At 48.4% G+C, this 20427-nt stretch overlaps 1 protein-coding gene across 1 annotated transcript in view; it reads left to right on the forward strand.

Annotated features, from left to right (window-relative positions):
* The window catches only part of Ptprn2 (protein tyrosine phosphatase receptor type N2), a 755793-nt gene that overhangs the window by 644537 nt on the left and 90829 nt on the right, over positions 1 to 20427 (forward strand). Inside the window, exon 14 of the mRNA XM_021201639.2 lies at positions 18577 to 18771. Coding sequence (XP_021057298.1) covers positions 18577 to 18771 — 195 coding nt within the window. The remainder of the gene's footprint in view (positions 1 to 18576; positions 18772 to 20427) is intronic.

Genomic DNA, 20427 nt, shown 5'->3' on the forward strand with positions numbered 1-20427 from the left:
CCCCCACCCTCTCTCTCCCCCCTCCTTCTCCTTCCCATCTCCCCTTCTGAAAACCAAATCTTCTTGGCAGGTTCTTGCTTTTGATCTTGTTCCAAGGTATTAGCCACAGCCACCTCAGATAATACAGTGAAGCTTAATTTGTTCATGCTTTTAAATTTTGGACAGCTGAAATACATGTTCAAAGGTCACTGTGAACTTCAACAGAGCTTTCCTCATTGCTTCAATATGTTGTTTTCCTCTAAATTTATAAAACATGCTTGAGTTACGCCTATCCTTCATGACCTAACCCCCCACATAACCCAAAAACAAAACAACTTTCTTTACTGTTTTTTTTTTTTTTTTATAATTGCCTTCCTATGCTATGTTTGTGCACGTGCACATGCTTACATGCCTGTATGAGCATGTAGGTCTGTGTATCCACTCATTGAAAGGCACAAAACCATGATGGTCAGTCCCTGGGTACTTTGTGCCTCTTACTCACGCAGGTGTCCCAGTTCTGTGGGAGGTGATTGGGTAAAAACTATGCCAAAAATAAGTTGTTAGATGATTGGAAGGCATTCTCCCCTCTTCTCTCCTAGTCCCTTTGAATTCTGCATCTTTTTTTTTTTTGGCTTTGATCATCTCTGAGCAGTGAGTTTAGTATTCCACTGGCCCACTCTCCCTCCCCGACACAGGGGCAAAGACTCTTGCAGAATGTTCAGCAACTTCTCTTTTGATGGTTTATTTCACAATACCCAGCAGGCTTCCTTGTGTACTTGGAGGCCTTTTGGAACCAAACCCAGAGGAAAGGGTGCATCACGCTAGGGGCCTGCCTGAAAATGGACTCACTAAATGTCGCTTGGTTGTTGTGGCTTCCATTAGCCATGATTATTAATGTAATGACAAAGCCCTGTGATTGCTGCACTCTGAGGGTGCTCTGTGCGCTTGTACTGAGGGACCTGCTCACCTCTGCTGAGGGAAGAAAGCTGGGTTCTGGAGAAGAGGACCAGTTACACATTGGTTCATCCTCCTATGAATTAATAGACCCTTCTTTGTCGAGGTGACTTCAATCTTCCATAATTGGTGTAATCACTAGTCATGTAATGGGGAAAGGATTGGATGCCTTCTAATTAAGTCAGAAACACACTGAATTCCTCCCGGACACACTTGACCCCACCACAGGTTTCAAGAAAGCCTTTTCCGTTGGACTCAACTATGTGTTTTGGGATAGCTGTCCCAGTTTTATGAGTAAATTTTCAGGTTGAAGTAATATTTTTGTGTAAATATCCCAGAAGCAAAATCTCTTTTGTTTCAAAATTAGACAGACACCCTAACATGTAATGTTGTTAGGGACAATTCTGCTTAATGAACAGTCAGCCCTGAGAACTGGCGTGCTTCTATTTTATCTTTGCAAACATTACAGAGTGTAGGGCAGTCAGCACTTCCAAGGGGGGCTCCTCCTGCTTTTCCCGGGCCTATGATGTCCTGAAACATTACTGGGCCATGCTATAAATTAAGCACATGTTAAATGACCCTTGAATTGGTAACAAATTGCATGTGTCTTGAGATTGGACTGTGACATCCAAGGAAACATGCCAAAGAGACAGTTGCCCATCAGTCCTCAATGTCTGATTCCCTGTCTGAAGCATGTGCCCATTCTTTGTGTGTAGCATGTGTTCACTCCTTGTCTGAAGCCTGTGTCTGTGTCCTGTCTGCAGCATCTGCCCGATCCCTGTCTGAGGCATATCATATGTCTATGTGCCCATTCCCTGATAAAACATGTGTATGCTGAGCTGCAGTGACCAGAGTGCTTCTGCAAGCTCAGGCCTGAGCATTTTTCCAGAGGGAAGCCGTTTAGAGTTCATTCTTCTCATAAACTTGTAAACTTCAAAGCATACAGTTCCCAGTGACTGCATGCCTGTTCTACAGAGGCGCCTGGGCAAGAAATGCTTCCTCAGGCACAGCTCCTGAGGTGAGGCCCATCCTCAGAGAACACCAAAACCTGGAAGATGGCCAGAGAGATATGTAAGCAAAGTACAGCATGCCATCTGTCCTAGACCACAGGACACTCTTAGTTAGCTGGTCTTTAAAATTAGCAAGCCACTTAGTGAGGCATGTAGAAGTAAGAGGTATTGGAGCCAATAGTTCATGAGGGTCCTGGGGCCTGATTTGATGGTTTCCTTTTGTTAATATGGTGCTGTTTGATTTTACTTTTGTGGTTTATTAACAGACCCATTCATTTCTTAAATAAAAGTTCCTAAGAAGCTTTATGTGAGGGATAGAGAGGAATAACGGTCATTACTTTAGCCTTCCTATGCCAGAGGTGGCTTTTCTTGGCTACTTTCTGCTGTCTAGATAGTGCGGGGCAGGTGAGTGGCATCTTTGGGAAGTGTGAGTCCTCTCAGAAGCACGGGGAGGCTTCTAGCTTACCTTATTAATTTTACTTCTAGAATCAAGGGAAAGCCAAAAGCCACCTCTAGTAAAACTGGAAACTGCTCTGATGGCCGCTACCCCTTCTGGGGTTCCCTCCGCACATTCTTCAACTCTGTTCCCTCAGCCAGCTCTGTAAAGGACAGCCGCAAGGATCATTTGAGCTGAGGTCCTTGCTTCCCTGTTTGACAGAAGAGCAAAACTGACACCAAATGCCCCATGACTTGCCCCGCATCTCCAGTGATACTCACTCACGGACCATATTAGGGCAGCAGCTTCTAGACTAGGCACACACTCTGACCACAGCACTCACCTGTCACCCATGTGTTCATGACACCCTCAACCTATCACCCAAGTCCTCCCATGGTAGAAGGACCTACAGAAGATAGAAAATAGGGACACCCCTCACTTCTTGGTTTGTGACTGTTTAGAGATGAGATGCTAGGTACAGCAAACATCTAGGTGGAGCATGGTGTGATACTAAGATAATAGGAGCTTTTCTAGCAGATGGGTCTCCTGTGGTCAGCTTACAAATGGAGGGGTCGTAGAAGAAGAGAGACCAACCATGCAGGAGTGTGGGTAAGGCATTCTGTGATGGCTGAGATGCCTCAGATCAAGCAGGTTAGGCATTAAGGCAGAAATCATGGATCCACTTCAGGATGGCGCAGTAGTGAAGACTTCTGATTCCAGCCACCGAGTGCTGGGAGTGTGCTTGCAGGCTGTAGAAAGGGCAGTATGATCTGTGAGTTCTGATGGATGGGCAGCCTCTCGTTTTTAGTGACCATAGGCAAAGAACAATGGTCTGTGTCTCCTTATCTGCTGAACTGAATTCTTTCTGCATTATTCATCTTGTAAATTTCTTTCTTTCTCATTATTTGAACTAAGAGCCAAAGGTGATTTGGGGCTTTATGAAGTATGTTCTGATGAGTGATGGACCTACAAGTTGTGTGGGGTCCCGACACACGTCTCTATTTTGCCATGTGTTTTCCCATAGATGGTGTCGATTTGGTCTTGGATCTTGATTCAGAGTGTCTCAGAAGTACAATCTGCAAAGAAAACATATACTAGTAGAAACAGGGAAGACCCACAGAGAGGGGGGAACTTTTGTGGGATGTAGCTGGAGGGGCTAAGATGTTTCTGTGGTCTTGAGTCTAGGGCCTTCAGATAGTGCTGGGTGGTGCTGGTCAGCATTAAGGATCTATAGAGTTATATCCTTCAATACCTGGCAAGGTCACACCAAGGTGAGAGTGCCTGGGTAGGGAATGCAAGTGAGGAGAGTCCTGCTGCCAGTTAGTCAGATCTCTGGGATAAAAGCTGAGTAGACAGGAACATAGAGGTGGGCTCGGCTGGGGCTTAAAAAGGAGTAGCAGAAATGGGGAGCTAACACATACCAAGGGGGACACTAGGAGGTGGGAGCAGGTAAAGAGAACGTGGGTGAGCTGTGTGCATCCAAACAGAAAGCAGACAGACTCACACAGCACAGCGGGACTCCCTCCAGGACAGAGGATCCCTGCAGCCAGGGCAAGTGACTCCTTGGTCCATATTCAACAAAGCTGGCAACTCCCTAGGGTGAAGAGCCTCAGTGTAGGAGTGAAGTACTTGTAAGGTCTCGGTTTCTAAGGTGACTATGCCAGCTGCGGAGCAGACTGTGGGCAAAGGCAGGGGACGACGTGCTCCAGTGTGTGATGATGTCACCCACGGGTAGTGCCGCTTTTCAGGAAGCTCTCAACAGATCTACACTGGCAGGGAAAGGGGCATGGTGAAGCCCAGGAACACAAAGGGGAGCTCCCTAGCCATACAGAGAGAGCTTTGAGGAAAGTAATTGCACAGTCAGACCAGGAAGGACTGTGGGGTGAAGGATGTCAACCCAGCAAAGTGTAAACCCAACCTGGGGAAGCCGTTTAACCTGAGGCCTGGGAGAAAATGTGCAGAGGATGCTCCTCTGTGCTGCAAGGGCTCTTGAGCAGCTGACAGGCTCCCGTTAGGCTCCAGATCTCTGGGACACCCCCTTGGGTCTGGCACCCAATACTCCTCTGTTCTTCTTTCCAGCCCTGGGTGGTAACCTCACTGGGTATGGGTTCTGTCCTCAGCCCCTGGACCAGGAGCTGACCCTGAGATGTGAACACCTCAGGAGACCCGGGCAACATTAAGGCCTGAGAATTGCAAAGAATGGAGCGAGACCACAAAACGTATATCTTCTAACAGGAGAATGTGCCAAGCTAGCCAGGACTTGCTAAACTTGGTTTCTTATGAAGGTGGCACCAGTGTTGGTGATGGGCTCCAGTGTTGTGCTTTCCTGGTAGAGACTCTGACTTCAAGCATTGTTAAGGTGACAATGCTTCAGAGCATTGACTCTGAAGATGCCATAAGAGCTCAGGGTAGCAGCAGGTGAGGACTATGAGGACTTGGAGCAAATAAGAGCCTGGGATTGGCCCGGGAGAAAGGAGGAGACCAAAGAAAAGGAGTCTCCTTGAGGCTCAAGGCAGAAGCTTGAGAAAGGCAAAGGGGCAGGTGGTTTCAGTGTAGGTCTGGGAGTGACTGTGCCTGTTCACAGTGAGAACCCTGTTCCCTCTCTGTCTCTCTGACTCTGCCTCTCTCTGTCTCTCTCTGTGTGTGCCTCTCTCTGTGTGTATCTGTGTGCCTTTCTCTGTCTTTCTCTCTGTGTCTGTCTCTGTCTTTCTCTGTCTCTCTGTCTCTCTGTGTGTGTGTGTGTGTGTGTGTGTCTATCTGTGTGTGCCTTTCTTTGTCTCTCTCTGTATCTCTGTCTCTGTCTCTCTTTGTGTCTCTGTCTCTACCTCTGTCTTTCTCTCCCTCCTTCCCTCCCTCCCTATTCCCCCCTCCTTCTTTTCTTCCTTCATTCCAGATAATCCCACTTTTACTCTGATGCCCCAAGTGTTCAGTTTCTGCTTAGGAAAATTACTGGCAATCATGATGGGAGTGTGGTGGGTCATTTATACAAACACAAAAGAGCCAGCAGTCTTTAAAGATTTTCTTTTGAGACAACGTTACATGGCCCAGGCTCACCTTGAACTCTGCTCCTCCTGTCTCTACTTCCCAAATGTGTTGGCTTTCATGTATGTACCAGGATGACTGGTACATAGTACTGGACATTGAAACCAGGGCTTTGTGTGTGTTCAGTGCCTCCGTTTTCTCTTAGTTTATTGCTGTGGTAAAAGAGCATAACTGAAGGTAGCTTGGGGGGGGGGGAAAGGTTTATTTAGCTTACACGTCAACATCACAATTTATTATGAAGGGAAGCCAGGGCAGAAATTCAAGCAGGAACCTGGAGGCAGCAGCTAAAGCTGAAGCTACAGAGGGACACTGGGTACTGGCTTGCTCCTTTTCTTGCCAGGCTGGATTTCTTTTCAACCCAGGACCCAGGGATAGCAGCACCACACACAGTAGGCTGGGTCCTCCCACATCAATCACAAATCAAAGAAATGACCTACAGACCTTTTTACAGGCCAACCTGAGGAAGGCATTTTCTCAATTGAGGTTTTCTCTTCCTGGAAAACTCTAGCTTTTGTCTCAAGTTGAAAATAAGTAAGTAAGTAAATAAATAAATAAATAAAAGAAAAAACCCCACCAGGACTCTATAAAAACAAACATTCTACCAACAGAACTACATTCTGAGCCCACAAGATTTGTTTTGGCAAATCTTGTATTACAACCAGCAGAATTAAGTATCTGGATGTAAGGTTGTATGTGTCCATACATACAGTTACTTAATTATTATAATTACATTAGTAAGTAAAAGTGACTGTCTAAAACTCCAGGACACCATGGTGTTTGAAGAATTCAATGTGACTTGTGACATAGCATAGCAGATCCATTAGAAAAGTTTATGCATAACCTGTGTACAGGGCGACTGTCACACCAACTATACGGGAACCAAAATCTGCTGAGGGTAGCTGGAAGCCTTGTTTTTGTTTTTGTTTTGTTCTTTTTAATATAGATAAAGAGTGCTGCCATTTTCCTTTTTTCTCCCCTCAAAGACAGTGAAGCCGACTTACATAAAGAAGCACCCACAGAATACTCTTGTATAGGCCCCGAAATATACTGAAGCCAGAGATCAGACGCCCAGGAGCAAAGCCAGATAGTTCGTCCCCATGAAAAAGCACTAGGCAAGCACACCCAGTGCTCTGCACAGAGACAGAAAGGTTTTAAGCAGGAGAAAATAAAGTTTCAGAAGTAAATCAAGACAATTAATTGAGATGGAAATTATTCTTACTTTGCAGACCTGGGTGTTATTCAGACCCCACCTAGACCCCTGTGGCTTTTCTCTCTCCTAGAATAAAAATGCCAAGCCTTAAGTGACTCCCCCTCCCCAAGTGAAACTGAGGAGCGCAGGAATCGGCCACACTTCTGGAGCTGATGCCTTGGCTCGGATGGATGGACGTGGGGCTGTACGGTGGCTTTCTGCTTCCTCACCTTTGCCTGCATGGTGGCTCGAAGCTCCATGCCTCAGGCTGACTCAGGGCAGCTGTGCAGCAGAGCTGTGCCATAGTGGGGAAGATGCTCTTGCCAGCAGTGTCATTCCCTCCTCTGGACAAGTCGGACCCCTGCCCACTCATAAGTTTCCCTCCAACAGGGGAGCAGGCTCTGTCACTCAGGTGCAGGGAGACCCTCAGTAGTGTTATGGACATGAAACCCCAGACAGGGACCTGCACACGGCCACCTGACCCCACCCCCACACCCCCACACCCCACACACAGAGGCATTCTGGCACTCCTGTGCTTTCTGAGATCTGCATTGGAGGAGAGGGTGGAGAGGGAAGAGGGGGAAGGGGTTGATGAGTCCCGGAGCAGCTGCTTCAGCACACACACAGCCTCTATGGCCCTGCCCTTTGGCTTAATTAAGCAACGGCAGAATGGGAAGCCTGAATACCTTTTGTGTCCTAGGCCCCTCTTCTCCCAGCCTCAAGCCACTCCTGGGCTCTTCTGCTCCGAGTCTTTGTTCTGACCCCCGCCCTGGAGAGGCCCTGCTTCTCCTCAGTGCCCACCATTCCCATCTGTCAGCCCTGTGTGCTCAGACCCCATTCTGGCCCAGGGGACTAACCTCATCTGAAAACCAGGCTGAGTCCTGGGGCTTTCACCCCCTCCCCCGTTCACACCCTCCCTGTTTATAGCTGTGCACACCTGCAGTTGCCACTCTTCCTGTATGACCTGCCCTGCCTCCAGCACTGGACTGAGGCCTGCCTCAGTTCCCCCCCACACACACACACACCCAGGGCCGCATCTGCACAGACTGCAGCACCTGGCAGGGGGCCTTTGGGTGATCAATGAAAAGCAGTCAATACACTGAACTAAGATATTGATGTGTAAAGAGCCGCTGTGCAGGGAGGCTATTTCCAACCCTTGAAAACCACTGTGCATGATTCCCAGAGACTGGAAGAGCATGTGAGAAGTATACTACAGATGTTGCTAGTGAAGATGTCAGTGGTGATTGCCCATTGCCTTTTACTAAATAGAATGCTGGGAAGGTCCCAGCCTCTCCAAGACAGGTCCATGCTGCCCCCAAAGACAAATGATTGATTTCCCACTGACTCGGCTATTTCAAACTCTCCGATTTGAAACTGAGTCATGAATGTCCAAGGAAGGCTGGTTTCCTTTGCTGAGATCCTGGGGCCTTGGTGGGCTTGGGATTCACTACTGCCCCCCCCCCAGCACTTGAATGTTCCAGTGTGGGGAGTGCTCAGATGTTTTATTTTCCTGTCCTATAAGCTGCAGCTAGGAGTTGCTTTTGTGTTGCCCACCCTCCTGAAGCACCCAGAAGAGTCTGGGTGTGGCATTCAGTGTTCCCTGCTCTGTGTCTGAAGATCCCACTTTCAGGTGAAGCATTGCAACTTCATATAGAAACCCGTCTTGGCCGTGGATTATGTAAGAGCGAGCATGCTCTGCTCATTGAATTGCTACCTCGTGTTTTTATTCTTACACTGCTCCCCTGATTTCAATGACCTGTTCCTCAGAAACACCAGAGATGAAACCTTGAAAGAGAAGGACTGTTTCAGTGAGAGCCGCGCTGTGGTTGAGCTCTGGGGCATGTCAGTCAGTAACTTTTGGCAGCTGCTGAGCCTAAGGAGTGATTTAGTTTCAGGTCCTCACCTCCAGGCATTGAGCTGCCTGCAAGTCAGAAGAGATGCCTACATCTTTGGTAGTTTGAAGTGGGGCAGGAGATCACATTCCCAGCTCTCCTCTTCCAGGGCCACTGAGAACCAAGAGATTTCTCACGTATCACTCAGGAAGCTTGGGCTGCTGCTGGCAGGGTTTGACTTTCATTCTAAGTGGTGGCTCTTTCAAGGACTCACACTACTCTCTGGTGTGGTGTGTCCAGGACTCTTAAAGTACACTACCTACCTGGGTGCTACAGACAAGTGTCTTTTGAAGCCCCCGTTGTGGGCCCTCTACCCTGGGAACAGAAGACAGTGTTGTAGTAAATCTCCAACCCCAATATGCCTGTGCAAAAGCACACACTCAGTTACAATATTTACAAGCTGCACGCCTAGACTGGGCAGATTTACCACTACACTACTCTACCCCCCTGCTATGAGATCCTTGCTACTGTGGCTTCTTCAGGACTTGAATTCTGCTCCATCTTCCTTCCACCTCCTCTTCCTCTGTCTTCTTCCATCTACTTCCTCTCTTCCCTGACTCTCTAAAACCTCACCTTTCCCTTCCACTGCCCAATCACGGGCTCCGGCCTTTATTTGACCACCTAGAATGGGGAGAAGGTTCACATGAAATCACCTGAGTACATGATCTCCCCCTGCTTGGGGCAGATCTTCCCTCTTAAAGAAGAATTAACATCAGAATACAAACAGCACCAGGGCAACCCACAAGACTGGAATGACCCTACCCTTGGTTTGGGAGGCAGGATGGACTGAAACATCGTAGATGTGGTTATACTGTGGCTGGCTGAGATGAGCGCTCTGAGGAGCCTGGTGTGCCTGCAGTAGCTGTGTTGTCTGTTACTAGTGTCAGATGCTGCCGAAACAGTTCCAGATTGGGAAGAATGGTAAAAGCTATCTTTCTCTTATGTCAGTTGAAATGTGTCTGTCTTTAAGTTTTATTTTGAGAAAACATCTTGCAAAACGGGGAACATTACTCAGTACTGCTCGACAAACATTGACGTCCCAGCGGCACTGTTTTGTTCAGTCACAGTGCCGTGAAGCACAGCACCTCGGATCACCCAGCTGTGCACACACTGCCATAGAGCTCAGCTCTTAAGGCACAGGGAATCCCAGGAGGCAGTGGGTGTCAGACAGCAGTCCAGAGCCTGGCAGCAAGGCTGTCTTCCTGATGTGTGGATAGCCAGCATCTGCCCGAGTGGAAGTATAAAAGCTCATGCGTATATTGGGAACCTTGAAGCTAAGAACCAGAAAAGGGCTCACTGGACGTGCTGGAACCACATCACCCAGAGGTGATGGCCACGTGGCTTAATAGCAGAGTTGAGAGTGAGTGTTCTGCTGAGTGAAGGACAGGTGTGTAAAGGGCCTGCTGTTGCTTTGACCTTGAGTGAGGAAGGCAGTGGAGGCTTGCTCTACCCACAGCTCTCATCAGGGAGACCCTTTGGGATGTTCATGTGAAGCAGCCAACCTCATTTAGGACTGAGAGTTCTCCTCCATAACTGTTAGCTCAGGATGACATAAAAGCCACTGAAATAAAGCTAAGCTATGAATGAGGACACATAATTACATAAGAAATACTCTCTGGGCGTTCTTTCTCATCCCGAAAGACACTGGTCCCTACCTGCTTTGTAAATGTCACATTGAACGTAGAATGTTATGAATTTTAAACATGACTTCTACTGGTTATTCTTATTATAAAAGTAGTATATGTTCAAATGGGTAAGCACTAATAAACAAAATGAAAAATAAAGTCAAAGCCACCCACAGATCATCAGTGGCCAGTGCCTCCCAGTGCCTGGTTCCAGCCTGGCTCCTTCTTCCTTAGACAGGACACCCTGCGGTCACACACCCTCATCCCATGGAGCTGGGAGAGCACGGGGCTCTTCTCCACCATTTGGGTCTGGCAGGTGCCTAAAGACACTGTGTGCCCACTGCCCTTGTCCTTGCAGTGGAGACCAGCAGCTCCCCAGGGCTCCTGGGTTCAGGGCGGCCTCCTGGGGTTGTGTCCAACCTGCAGAGTAATTGGCCTTTCTCCCGCCCAGCACATCGTAATGAACCATTTTTCCTCTGTGCCTTTGTGTGTTTCTTCCTTACTTTTGTCCTGTTACTACTAATTATGCTCCACCAATAACCCTAAAAATCCCAGGCGGCCTTTGTGTGCACACTCCGTCAGGCACAGCTTTGTGCTGATTGTTCCTCGAAAGGTGCGGGAACGTTCCCCAGCCTTTGTAGTCCTGGTCTTTTGCTGGAATTTGAGAGTGACAGGTCTTTTCTCTGGGAGTGATTCCCCGCTCTGTAATTTTCCCCGTCAGACGTGAGGCTGAGAAATGAGGCATTTGCTTATTGTGTGTATGGATGAATTTCTGCCCCCAGAATCCTATTCAACTTATTTTGCAAATTGTGCTATAAAGAAGTATAAAATACTTGGAGGACCCTGCAAAAGCCTCCCAGGGCCTGAGCTCAGCACAGAGCACAAACAAACGGCTATACAGCTAGAGACAATGATGGCTTCACAAGGCAGGTGTGTATCTCTGCAAGCTGACTCTGTGTCCTTATGTCCCAAGGACCTGTTCTGGGTGGCATCTGCTTCCCAGTCCAGAACTGATGCAGGTTGTGGGGACTCCACACAGACTGTTCTAGAGAAACAGCTTCAAGGGCACAGAGACCGAGCATAGGCCACACCGGGCACTGGTGACAGTGCTTGGGGCCCAGTGCCCTGGGCTTGCACACTAGCCTCCAGTGGGCTCTGGATATTGACTTTCTCTGCAAGTCATAAGCCATGTGAACATATTAAAATGCTGTGGCTCACACACTGCTATGGTTAAGTCAAACAGCATTAAGAGCTAGTGTTAGGGATAGGGCCACAGCTCCACACTGTCACCTGCAGCAGCTTGAAGAGTCTTCCCTTAATCTTTTAGGAACCTTGACTCATGTAAAACCAGAGACTGAGCTTTTCTACAGAAAACAATTTCAGGGAGAGCTATATGAAGCAGAGATAGAGCTTATGAAAAGACTTCTTTAATAAAAAAAATTCTAGGATTATTTTCTAATGTGCATGAATGCTTGCCTGCAATTATGTGTGTTGACTACATGCAAGGCTGGTGCCCTCAGAGGCCAGAAGAGGGTGTTAGGTCCTTTAGAATAGGAGTTACAGATGGCAACGACCCACCACATGGATGCTAGGAACCAAACCCAGGTCTTCTGCAAGAGTAGCAAGGACCTTTTAACCATCTCTCCAACCCCTCATGTTTCAACACAAAAGTCAGCATGAAGATTAAGGAAAGGCATTCGGAGAAAACAGCAGGACCATCGGAGAGCACAGGCACCAGCTTCTCAAAGGCGGCAGCTAAACGCCTACAGCAGCCGCCGCGTGCATCTCCCTGGCCTCCGGAGCTCCATCTCAAGAGGGCCGATAAGAAACCTAAGTGAGATCACAGGTGGTTCTTGTGCTTTGGGTGGGAAGCTCTGGAATGGTAAAATGCTAGGTCACCGGTTACAGAAAAGGTAAGATTGTTTTCCTTTTACTTTAAACGGCATTTTTTTTTTTTTTTTGAGAGAGAGAGAGATTCCTAGAAAATTATCTGGGAAAAGAATAAAGACGCACTTGAAAGTCATACAGACTTTGGCCTTAAGCACACTTGGTTACTGTTTTAGCAAAAACCAGCTCCAAGGAAGAGGAAGTATTAACTCTGTCAGCAGCCTTTGTGTTGGAACCCTTGACTTACTAACTGGGGAGAGGCTTCGACGAGACTCAAGGGTTAGGCCCTCCTCTCCCTTGCTATAGACCTGAAACCTTCTCTGTCTTTCTGTGCTGACTGGAAGATTGGGGTGCAATGGGGTGGCCAGTGTCCTTGGTAAATAGAGAGATTAGATGTCAAAACGACCGTGCTGTGGAGCTGATGCCTTGTTCCAGTGGGGACAGCTCTGTGGGTCCTTGGCCTCATGAGAACACAGTATCCTGGAATAAGGGCCTCCAGAGAGTGAATTCCATCAGCGGCTGGTGCTGCCTTCCCTGTGCACCTGGGGCTCTGACATTTCAGTGTCTGACAAGACACAGGTGCCCTGACTGAATGCTTAGTAGGCACCAAACTGTGTTCTGTGCGTCACAAGCAGTAACTTAGATTCTTCCCGGCACCCCTCCAGAGGAGTCCTGTTGTCGTTCCCACTTCACAGATCGTGAAACTGAGCCACAGAGGTTTACAGAACTTGTCCATTCTCAACCAGATGTGAACACCAGAGCTGGGACTTGCAGTTGGGCAGGTGGCTCCAGAGTCTCATCTTGAGACACCATACCACACTGTGTATACAGATCTTGGCTCTACCTTGCTTCTGTCTCTCCCCGGTAACAGATTCCACATCCTCTGTGGAATTTTTCTCATCTCACTGATGCCTGAGATGCTTGCTTCCCAAGAGCAGAGGCAAGTCACCTTACTGACAATTGTCCCCTTGGGTACCATCTGCAAAGTCACATCCTTCTTCTATGGCTGTCAATGTACCTACCCTTTGACATATCTTACACTTAACTTCCTTGACAATCTTCTCAACACATGAAAGGCCACACAGCCAAAAATCTGGAGTCCAGGTGTCCCAAACCAACAGACCTCTCCAGAAAGACACAGAGAAAACAGCCTGCTCCAGTCATGGGTCCCACTGCAGAGATACAGGGCCTGTTCCAGATAGATCTGGACCTCGTTTTAGAAAGACAGAGCCCTTTCCAGAGGTATACATCCTGAAAACAGTGTATGACACAGCGTTCCCTTTTGCTACCTGGAAATGTATTTTAGTTTACATACCTGGGCTTTTGTTGTTGCTGTTGAAGAGTAAGGGTGTGGATGAGATACGGATGACAGACACACGGATGACAGACACACACAGGCACACTCCTCCTGCTGAGCTCCAGCCTTCTAAGTAGTTATGGCACAAGCTGTCTGCTCCTGGTCAGTGTGGGTGGGACATCTGAAGGAATTCTGGGAGCTACCCTTGACCCGACAGCTGCATCTGAGGCTGATAGTGTCCTGGTTAAATGGGCTTCTCTCACTCCCAAGCAATCAGCCACCTGTTGGCTGCTGCGTCGTGAGCTGCTAGGAAGATGGCTCTCTTCTCGATGAACTCCAGGCTGCCCTGACAGCCCTGGGCTACTCTCACTGAAGTGATGTCCCCATTCACAGATGGTATCTTTGGTAAGGACTAGGCTTCATCCAGAATTTGCATATATTAGGGAGTCTTCTTTTTTTTCTATTAAATTAGGGGGGGGGGCAAGTATCAGCCCACAGTCCATCTAAGGGAAGACCTATTTCTATATGCACAGCAGGGTTTGTGGCCCCAGGTGAAGTGTTGGAATTGGGGAAGAGTCGGATGCGATGGTTTGGAGAAGCCTGTGTAGCTGAATTGTTCTTTAGGACACTTAGAGGGTAACTTGGGAATCTCTAGTCAGAGGACTGTTTGCTGCCAAGGTTATTGATGAGGAGAATTCCCCGACTCAGTCAGGTATTCTCCAGGCTGTCTCCAAGAATGTTCATGCAGCTTAGTTGGCATCGCCAGTTATCTTCTGTTCGGAAGACTGTCTTCTCTTTCACAGTTCTGTCTGGACCTGCTTCTCAGAGTATCGCCTGTAGGGCATGCATGCAATCTGTACCATGCTTGTCAGTTGCCCACAGACACCTCAGGTGTGTGTGGCACAGCCCCTACCTTGACCACCACTGCTGCGTGACGGATGTGGGCGATACGAACCAAGGGAGCACACTAGTCACCTGCCGTGCCCACAGGATGGCTGCCAAAGGCTGTGACTTCGAATCCTTACAATATAAATGTTTGTGCTCACTCAGCCTTTCATCCTTACCTGCAGGCGAGGAAGCCCTGCCGTCGTGTGCCTCTCTGTGTGCGAGCTCACCCTCTCAGGCATGGACAGTGTTTTTTGGATGAAGGACACGGCAGCACGCAGAGGCTGCATGTGTTACAGCTTTCCAGTTCTCGAAGGGAACGCAGGAGTATTCGCACCTAGACTAGAGCAGAAGCTTAGATCTGCACAGAGCAGGCTTGGGCCATTTTTTTACAGATCAATAGACTTGGCGAAGTTGGTGCCAAATAAGCTTGAGAACCTGAGTTTGGATCCTAGGGACTGTGAAAAACCAGGTGTGGTGATGCATGGATGGATTGCCAGCATGAAGGAGGCAGGAGCAAGAGGCTACTTGGGGCTCAATGATTATTTAGCTAGCTTTGTCAGATCAGCCAGCTCTAATTTTGGTGAGCAACCCTATTTCAAAAAATTAAGGTGGAGTTGGTCCTGATGTTTTAACTCTAGCAGCAGTTGGGAGACAGAGGCAGGGGAAGCTCCATGTGCTTCATATCAGCCAAGGCTGCCCAGTAAGACCCTCTCTTAAAAGAGAAAGCTAGAGGAAGACACTGACATTGACCTCTGGTGTATGCATACATAGCATGTGCACACATGCACGCGAGTGCGTGCACACACACACACACACCATAGCACAGCAGACAGGTGAGGGGAGAGACGGCAGTGGAAAGGTGAAATATCTCAAACAGAGCTATAGAGAGATTTCTTTCTGTCCCATGGAGAAACATTGAAAGTTGGACTCGCTGTTTCATAGTCCCAGGATCCACACAGGATGTCCTTAGCCGAGGCTTTGTCCTGGATGTGTTTGCTATGTCATTTATATGGTTTTTATCTCCATGTGCTCAATCCTTACAGCACTGTGGTCTCATAGACTGGCTGCTACAGGTTCCCAGGTCTCAGACCTGGAAGACTGGTAGGATGAGGCAAATGGGAGGACCACTGTGGCCCAGGTGCGATGTAGGTTAGCTTGTCCTGGGCCAGGCTGTAGTACCAGGTGTGAGCAGTGTGTAACCAAGAGAATGATCCTGGTGTGACATATGCTGCAGAGATGTCTAAGGTACATTGAGGACCATGAAGTCACTGTTTGAGCCAGGGCACAGTGACCTTCCCTAGCTGGGTGGAAGCGGTTTTCTAAGGTCGGTCAGCCTCTGGAAGCAATTCTTCTCTGACCCTGCGAAGCAAGAGAGGTCCTGCGGTGGACCCTGGTTACCCCATAGAGGAAGAGGAGCTGCAAAGCTTATTCATAGCTAAGAGGATGTGTGCCACGAGGAGGCGGGCAGATCAGAGCAGCTCAAGTGAAGACTCAAAACCATGTCTTAGAGTGGTGCCACCATCAGCGAGAGACAGAGAACCAAGTTCCTTCCCCTGGGATGCTGTCATTCTGTGGCAGCTCAGCATGGAAACCCTCGTTCAGAACTCAGCCCAAGGCTACCCTGGTGTCTCCTCCCTAGGAGCTGTTCAGTAGTGGGCCCCTCCTGGTGGCCCATAACCATGCTGCTTGTGAAGGCTCCGTGTGTGTTCATAGCCCAGCTCTGAATGTTCTGTGACCTCAAGGAGGTCAGACCCGAGATCCCTTTCTAAGTGATGAACAAGCAAACGATGGTCGTGAGCACCTCACTGCGCCAGATGTGTCCGCAGTATTCTATAGGTTTTGTTTGTTTTGAGAACAGATCTTACTATGGCTGGCTATGTAAGGCTGGGATTACAAGTGTGCTTCCACACCTGGGTTATTTAACCCTCCACAACTGTGAAGTCAGTTCCACTGTCACATTTTACAAGAGAGGAAACTGAGGCACAGAGTGGTTAGACAGCGTGTTCAAGTTCATAGAGACAGCACTGAAGCCAGGACTCTGAAGTGAAGGAATTTTGGCTCCAGGCATTATGATTTAGTGGGTAATTAGGGATGTGTATCCTACAACTCAATGGGGGTGGGGTGAAGGAGACAAACGGATTCTAAGGTCCTCTGCTTCATCCAGATCTCTCTCTATCCATGATGCTGTAGCTCCGGTATCCTTGTGTCTGCATCCTCAGGGCAGCTCTGTGGAAATGCTAATCCTCACAGGCTCATGGAAACAATAGGAACCAGAAAAGCCTTCCTGCACAGCAGTGGAGGCCAGTGGGGGCTCAGATCTTCTGGACAGGACCCCTATGCCTCTCCTGATTTGCCTCCAAGGTTTCACACAGCATCATCCTTAGCCCACCACCTTCTCAACAGCTACCCCCTCTCATTCAGACAGTCAGACTCCATCTCTTCCTGTCTCCCCCTCCCCAGCGCTGAGATTCCAGGTGTACAATGTCACGGCAGGTTTATGTGGTACAAAAGACAGAACACAGGGGCTTCATGCATACCAGGCAAGCACTCTACCCACTGAGCTACACACCCAGCCCTAGAGGACTATTTTAACATTTATTTCAGCCATGTGGGGTCAGCTCTGCTGGTTGATATCAGGCATTTTTTTCTGTGGAACACACCGTACTACGCATTCTATACACATGAGCTTTTACTCTTTCGTGTCAATTATCATTTCCTGTTTTGAAGGGAAGACACAGGGTTGGAGGTTTTGAACGGCTTGTCCAAGTTCACATAGAGTGTATGTGTCCCAGCCAACATTCCACACAGGACTAGGCTCCTTTGGGGGATTCATGGCACAGATGGGTATGTGGCCACTATGACATCCTGTGTCCCTCCTCTAGGCTTAACCTGGGGGTACCCTGAATCTCAGCCTGAGCTAAATATCGTGAGCCACAAGAGGCGCTGCACATTTTCTTCCCGGAGCCCTTTGCCAGAATCCATGGCTTCCCTTCTGTGGGTAGAAAGGGAGCAAAGTGTGCATGTGCTTAGGTTAGTAACCTGCACCATCAGCCTGAGAAGAGCTGCTTCTGGGGGACATGGGGCTTGGCTGTTGGTTTGCTCTGCCTTGTTTTTGAGATTGTCAGAAAGTGAGCTGACAATTAAATTAAGAAAGAAAGAAAAAAGAAAAAGAGGAACCCAGGTAAATGAAGAAAAAGGAATGGCTGGGCCGAGCTGGTCCTGTGGCCCCTTGTGTCAGAGGCCTCCCCACTCAAGGAGGTCTTATTTTCTGGGGTTTGCCTACTTCCTTTTCGAATCCAGGGTCCCTGTGATGACCTTCACTATCTCAGTTGCCTTCAAATCTCAAGGCTTTCATGGGCCACCAGCTGCAGTTGAGGTCCCCTGTTGTAGTAGTGTTGGGGTTTAACTGTGTTGTGGACCTGTGGGGGAGAGAAGTCACAGCATGGGTGTCTACTATAGAGAGGTGTTGAGATGAAGGTGGGGCAGTCTCTGCACTAATGATAGCTTCTGTGGGGATGTCTGAAGCCAGGGATAACAGCATCCCAGGGTGAATAAGATGAAGACATTCTTGTTTTCTTTGACCTTCTGCCTCTGCCCTTGGGACACACTGGCGGCCAGAGCACAATTCTTTTTTTCTGCTGTTCTGTCAGGCTCAGCTGTACTTTCCAATTCCTTCCTGACACCATTTCATTTTGGTGACTTAAGTCACTGTTTCATTACTTCACATGCCGAGGGGCTCGGTGTAGTGCCTTAACTCTCAGAAGCTTCCAGAATAGTTCTTGTCTGTCAGGAGGTGGGAGCTAGAGGCCAAAGGTCAGTGCCAGAACCAAAGTGTTATGCTGCCAAGATCTTAGGATCCTCACATTTGTTCAGAGTGGGATTATTTGGGGACAGAAGAAAATGCCAGACTGAGGATGTCCCTACCTCAAAGTAGACTCCTGGTCTGGTCTCCCACATGGTCTGTTTTCTAATGGGAAAGGAAAGATTCTACCTTGATGTAACTTCTGCATTGTTCTTGACCAGAATAAGACAAAAAGACTGCTTTAGAAATCTATGTGGTGATGGGATTGTGTCTGCTCATGGGTACACGTGTGTATGTGTACACGTAGGTATGAACTGACCTGTTTGTTCTTAGAGTCGACTTGCTTCAGTGGCCTGTAGATCTCGCAGGGCATAAGGAAAGTGCCTCAAACACACTGATGGGCATGGTGAATCCTTATGGTTCGTCTGGTGGCCAAAAGAAAATTCCTTCTAGCGTAGGCTTGACTGAGACTGAGTGGGCAGGGGAAGAGGGTGGGTTTGCAGTGTTGTAGGACCTCTAAGTAGGTTTTCTTGAAGGCTACTGATCCCTTGACTGTACCTGTGGTTGTCTTGCAGGAGCTATGCCGCCAGCGTATGGCTGTTAGGCCACAGGATCGCTCTGAGGGACCACATGCATCACGCATCAACAGTGTCTCATCCCAGTTCAGCGATGGGCCGATGCCTAGTCCTTCGGCTCGGAGCAGTACTTCATCCTGGTCTGAGGAGCCTGTCCAGTCCAACATGGACATCTCTACTGGCCACATGATCCTGGTAAGGCTTGCATCCTCTAAAGTACTTCTGACTTCTGTGAAGGAATGACAGGCAGAGGCAGGGTGTGTTTTCCCTGTAACGATTGTGTTCTACCGGTGTCTCTCTGTCAGCTGTTCCCTAATCTTGGAAGTTGTTAGAGTCTCTTCATGAGTCCTAGATATAAATAAAAGGTGTGTTCACCACTGAACTCTTTATGTCCTGCTTGAAGCATACATGTGTACATGCACACATGCTCCCTTGGGCTTGAGATGAAATGTGTGTGCCTTTTAGTGATGGCTAAAAGCCAGTGTGTGCCAGTCTGTTGCCTTTTGACTAATTGAAAGCGACTGTTGCCTCCTTCACCCTGTTCCCAGCCCAACAAATGCTGTCTGAGATTTTAAAAAAATCAACAAATGTCATTCATGGGTATTGTGAAGCTGAAGATGAGGGGGGAGGAGGAGGTATGAGCTGTCTCGAGTCAGTCACCAGAGCCATTCAAGGCCCTTTTGCTGACACACATAGCTTCATGGCAGGGCTGTGACTTTCCCTGGTATATTTTCTCTGCAATGACCAAGGATGGAGAGTCTGTGCTGCCTAGTGGTACATTATTATAGTTTCATTGACAGAGATATATATGACTCGGAGTTTCTTCAGGCTGTCCTTTGACCATACTAACAGTGGGCACCTTCCTGTTGAGGGAACTCAAGACAGATACAAACAACACGTGCTTGTGTTATTTTTTTCAAGTGGGAACGGGGTCTCTTCCAGCCTGAGGCAGAGTCTGGTTCCCTGCTTTGGAAGCGCCTGTGTGATCCTGGCTCAGGGAAATACAGTTACTCCTCCCATCTCAAGGCAACCCTGTAAGTTGTCCTTATACTCTTAGCTTGGAGTGCCTTCCTTAGCTGATTTAACTGGCCACAGTATGGTCTTGTGGCCACAGGAAGCTGGAAAACTGCTTATTTCTAGCAAGTCTCCTGGCAAATCCAACAGGCCAGGCAGAAGCCATAGTGACCAAGAAGACTCTGTAAGTTTCCAAGTCAGCGCTTCAGGGATCTTGCTAACCCAGACCCAGTGGGACATACAGAGAGAGGTGGACAGCAGTCCATGGCCCAGACAACATAGGACCTATCACGTGCTGTCTGTGATTTGTCCTCATTCTGTTTGGTTCTGTTTCTTACCCCACACTGCTGTTCTGGAATAGAGGCAGTAGGAGAGGACTTCTCACACCCAGGCAGACAGTGTGTGCTTTACTCTGCTGACGTACCATGCTCCTAGCTCATTCACGTATGTTAGTTGTACACATCCGTGGAGTCCAGTGTTCCCAGTCTCTTCTTGTGGCAGATGTCCTCCTTGCCAGCAGCGATTACTGAACTTAGATCTGACTTCTCAAGGGTTTGGACATTCATCTCTTTTAGAAACACCACTGAGAAGTGCAGATCCACAGTGAGACGGAGCTGGGGTGAAGGAGTCAGCATATGTGCATGTCAGCAGCGGTTCACTTCAGCATGTGTGCAGTATATGTGCATGTCAGCAATGGTTCACTTCAGCATGTGTGCAGTATATGTGATGTCAGCAGTGGTTCATGTCAGCACATGTGCAGTATATGTGCATGTCAGCAGCGGTTCACTTCAGCACGTGTGCAGTATATGTGCATGTCAGCAGCGGTTCACTTCAGCA

This window comes from Mus pahari, chromosome 7, assembly GCF_900095145.1.
Source record: "Mus pahari chromosome 7, PAHARI_EIJ_v1.1, whole genome shotgun sequence".
In the NCBI taxonomy this organism is placed as follows: domain Eukaryota; kingdom Metazoa; phylum Chordata; class Mammalia; order Rodentia; family Muridae; genus Mus; species Mus pahari.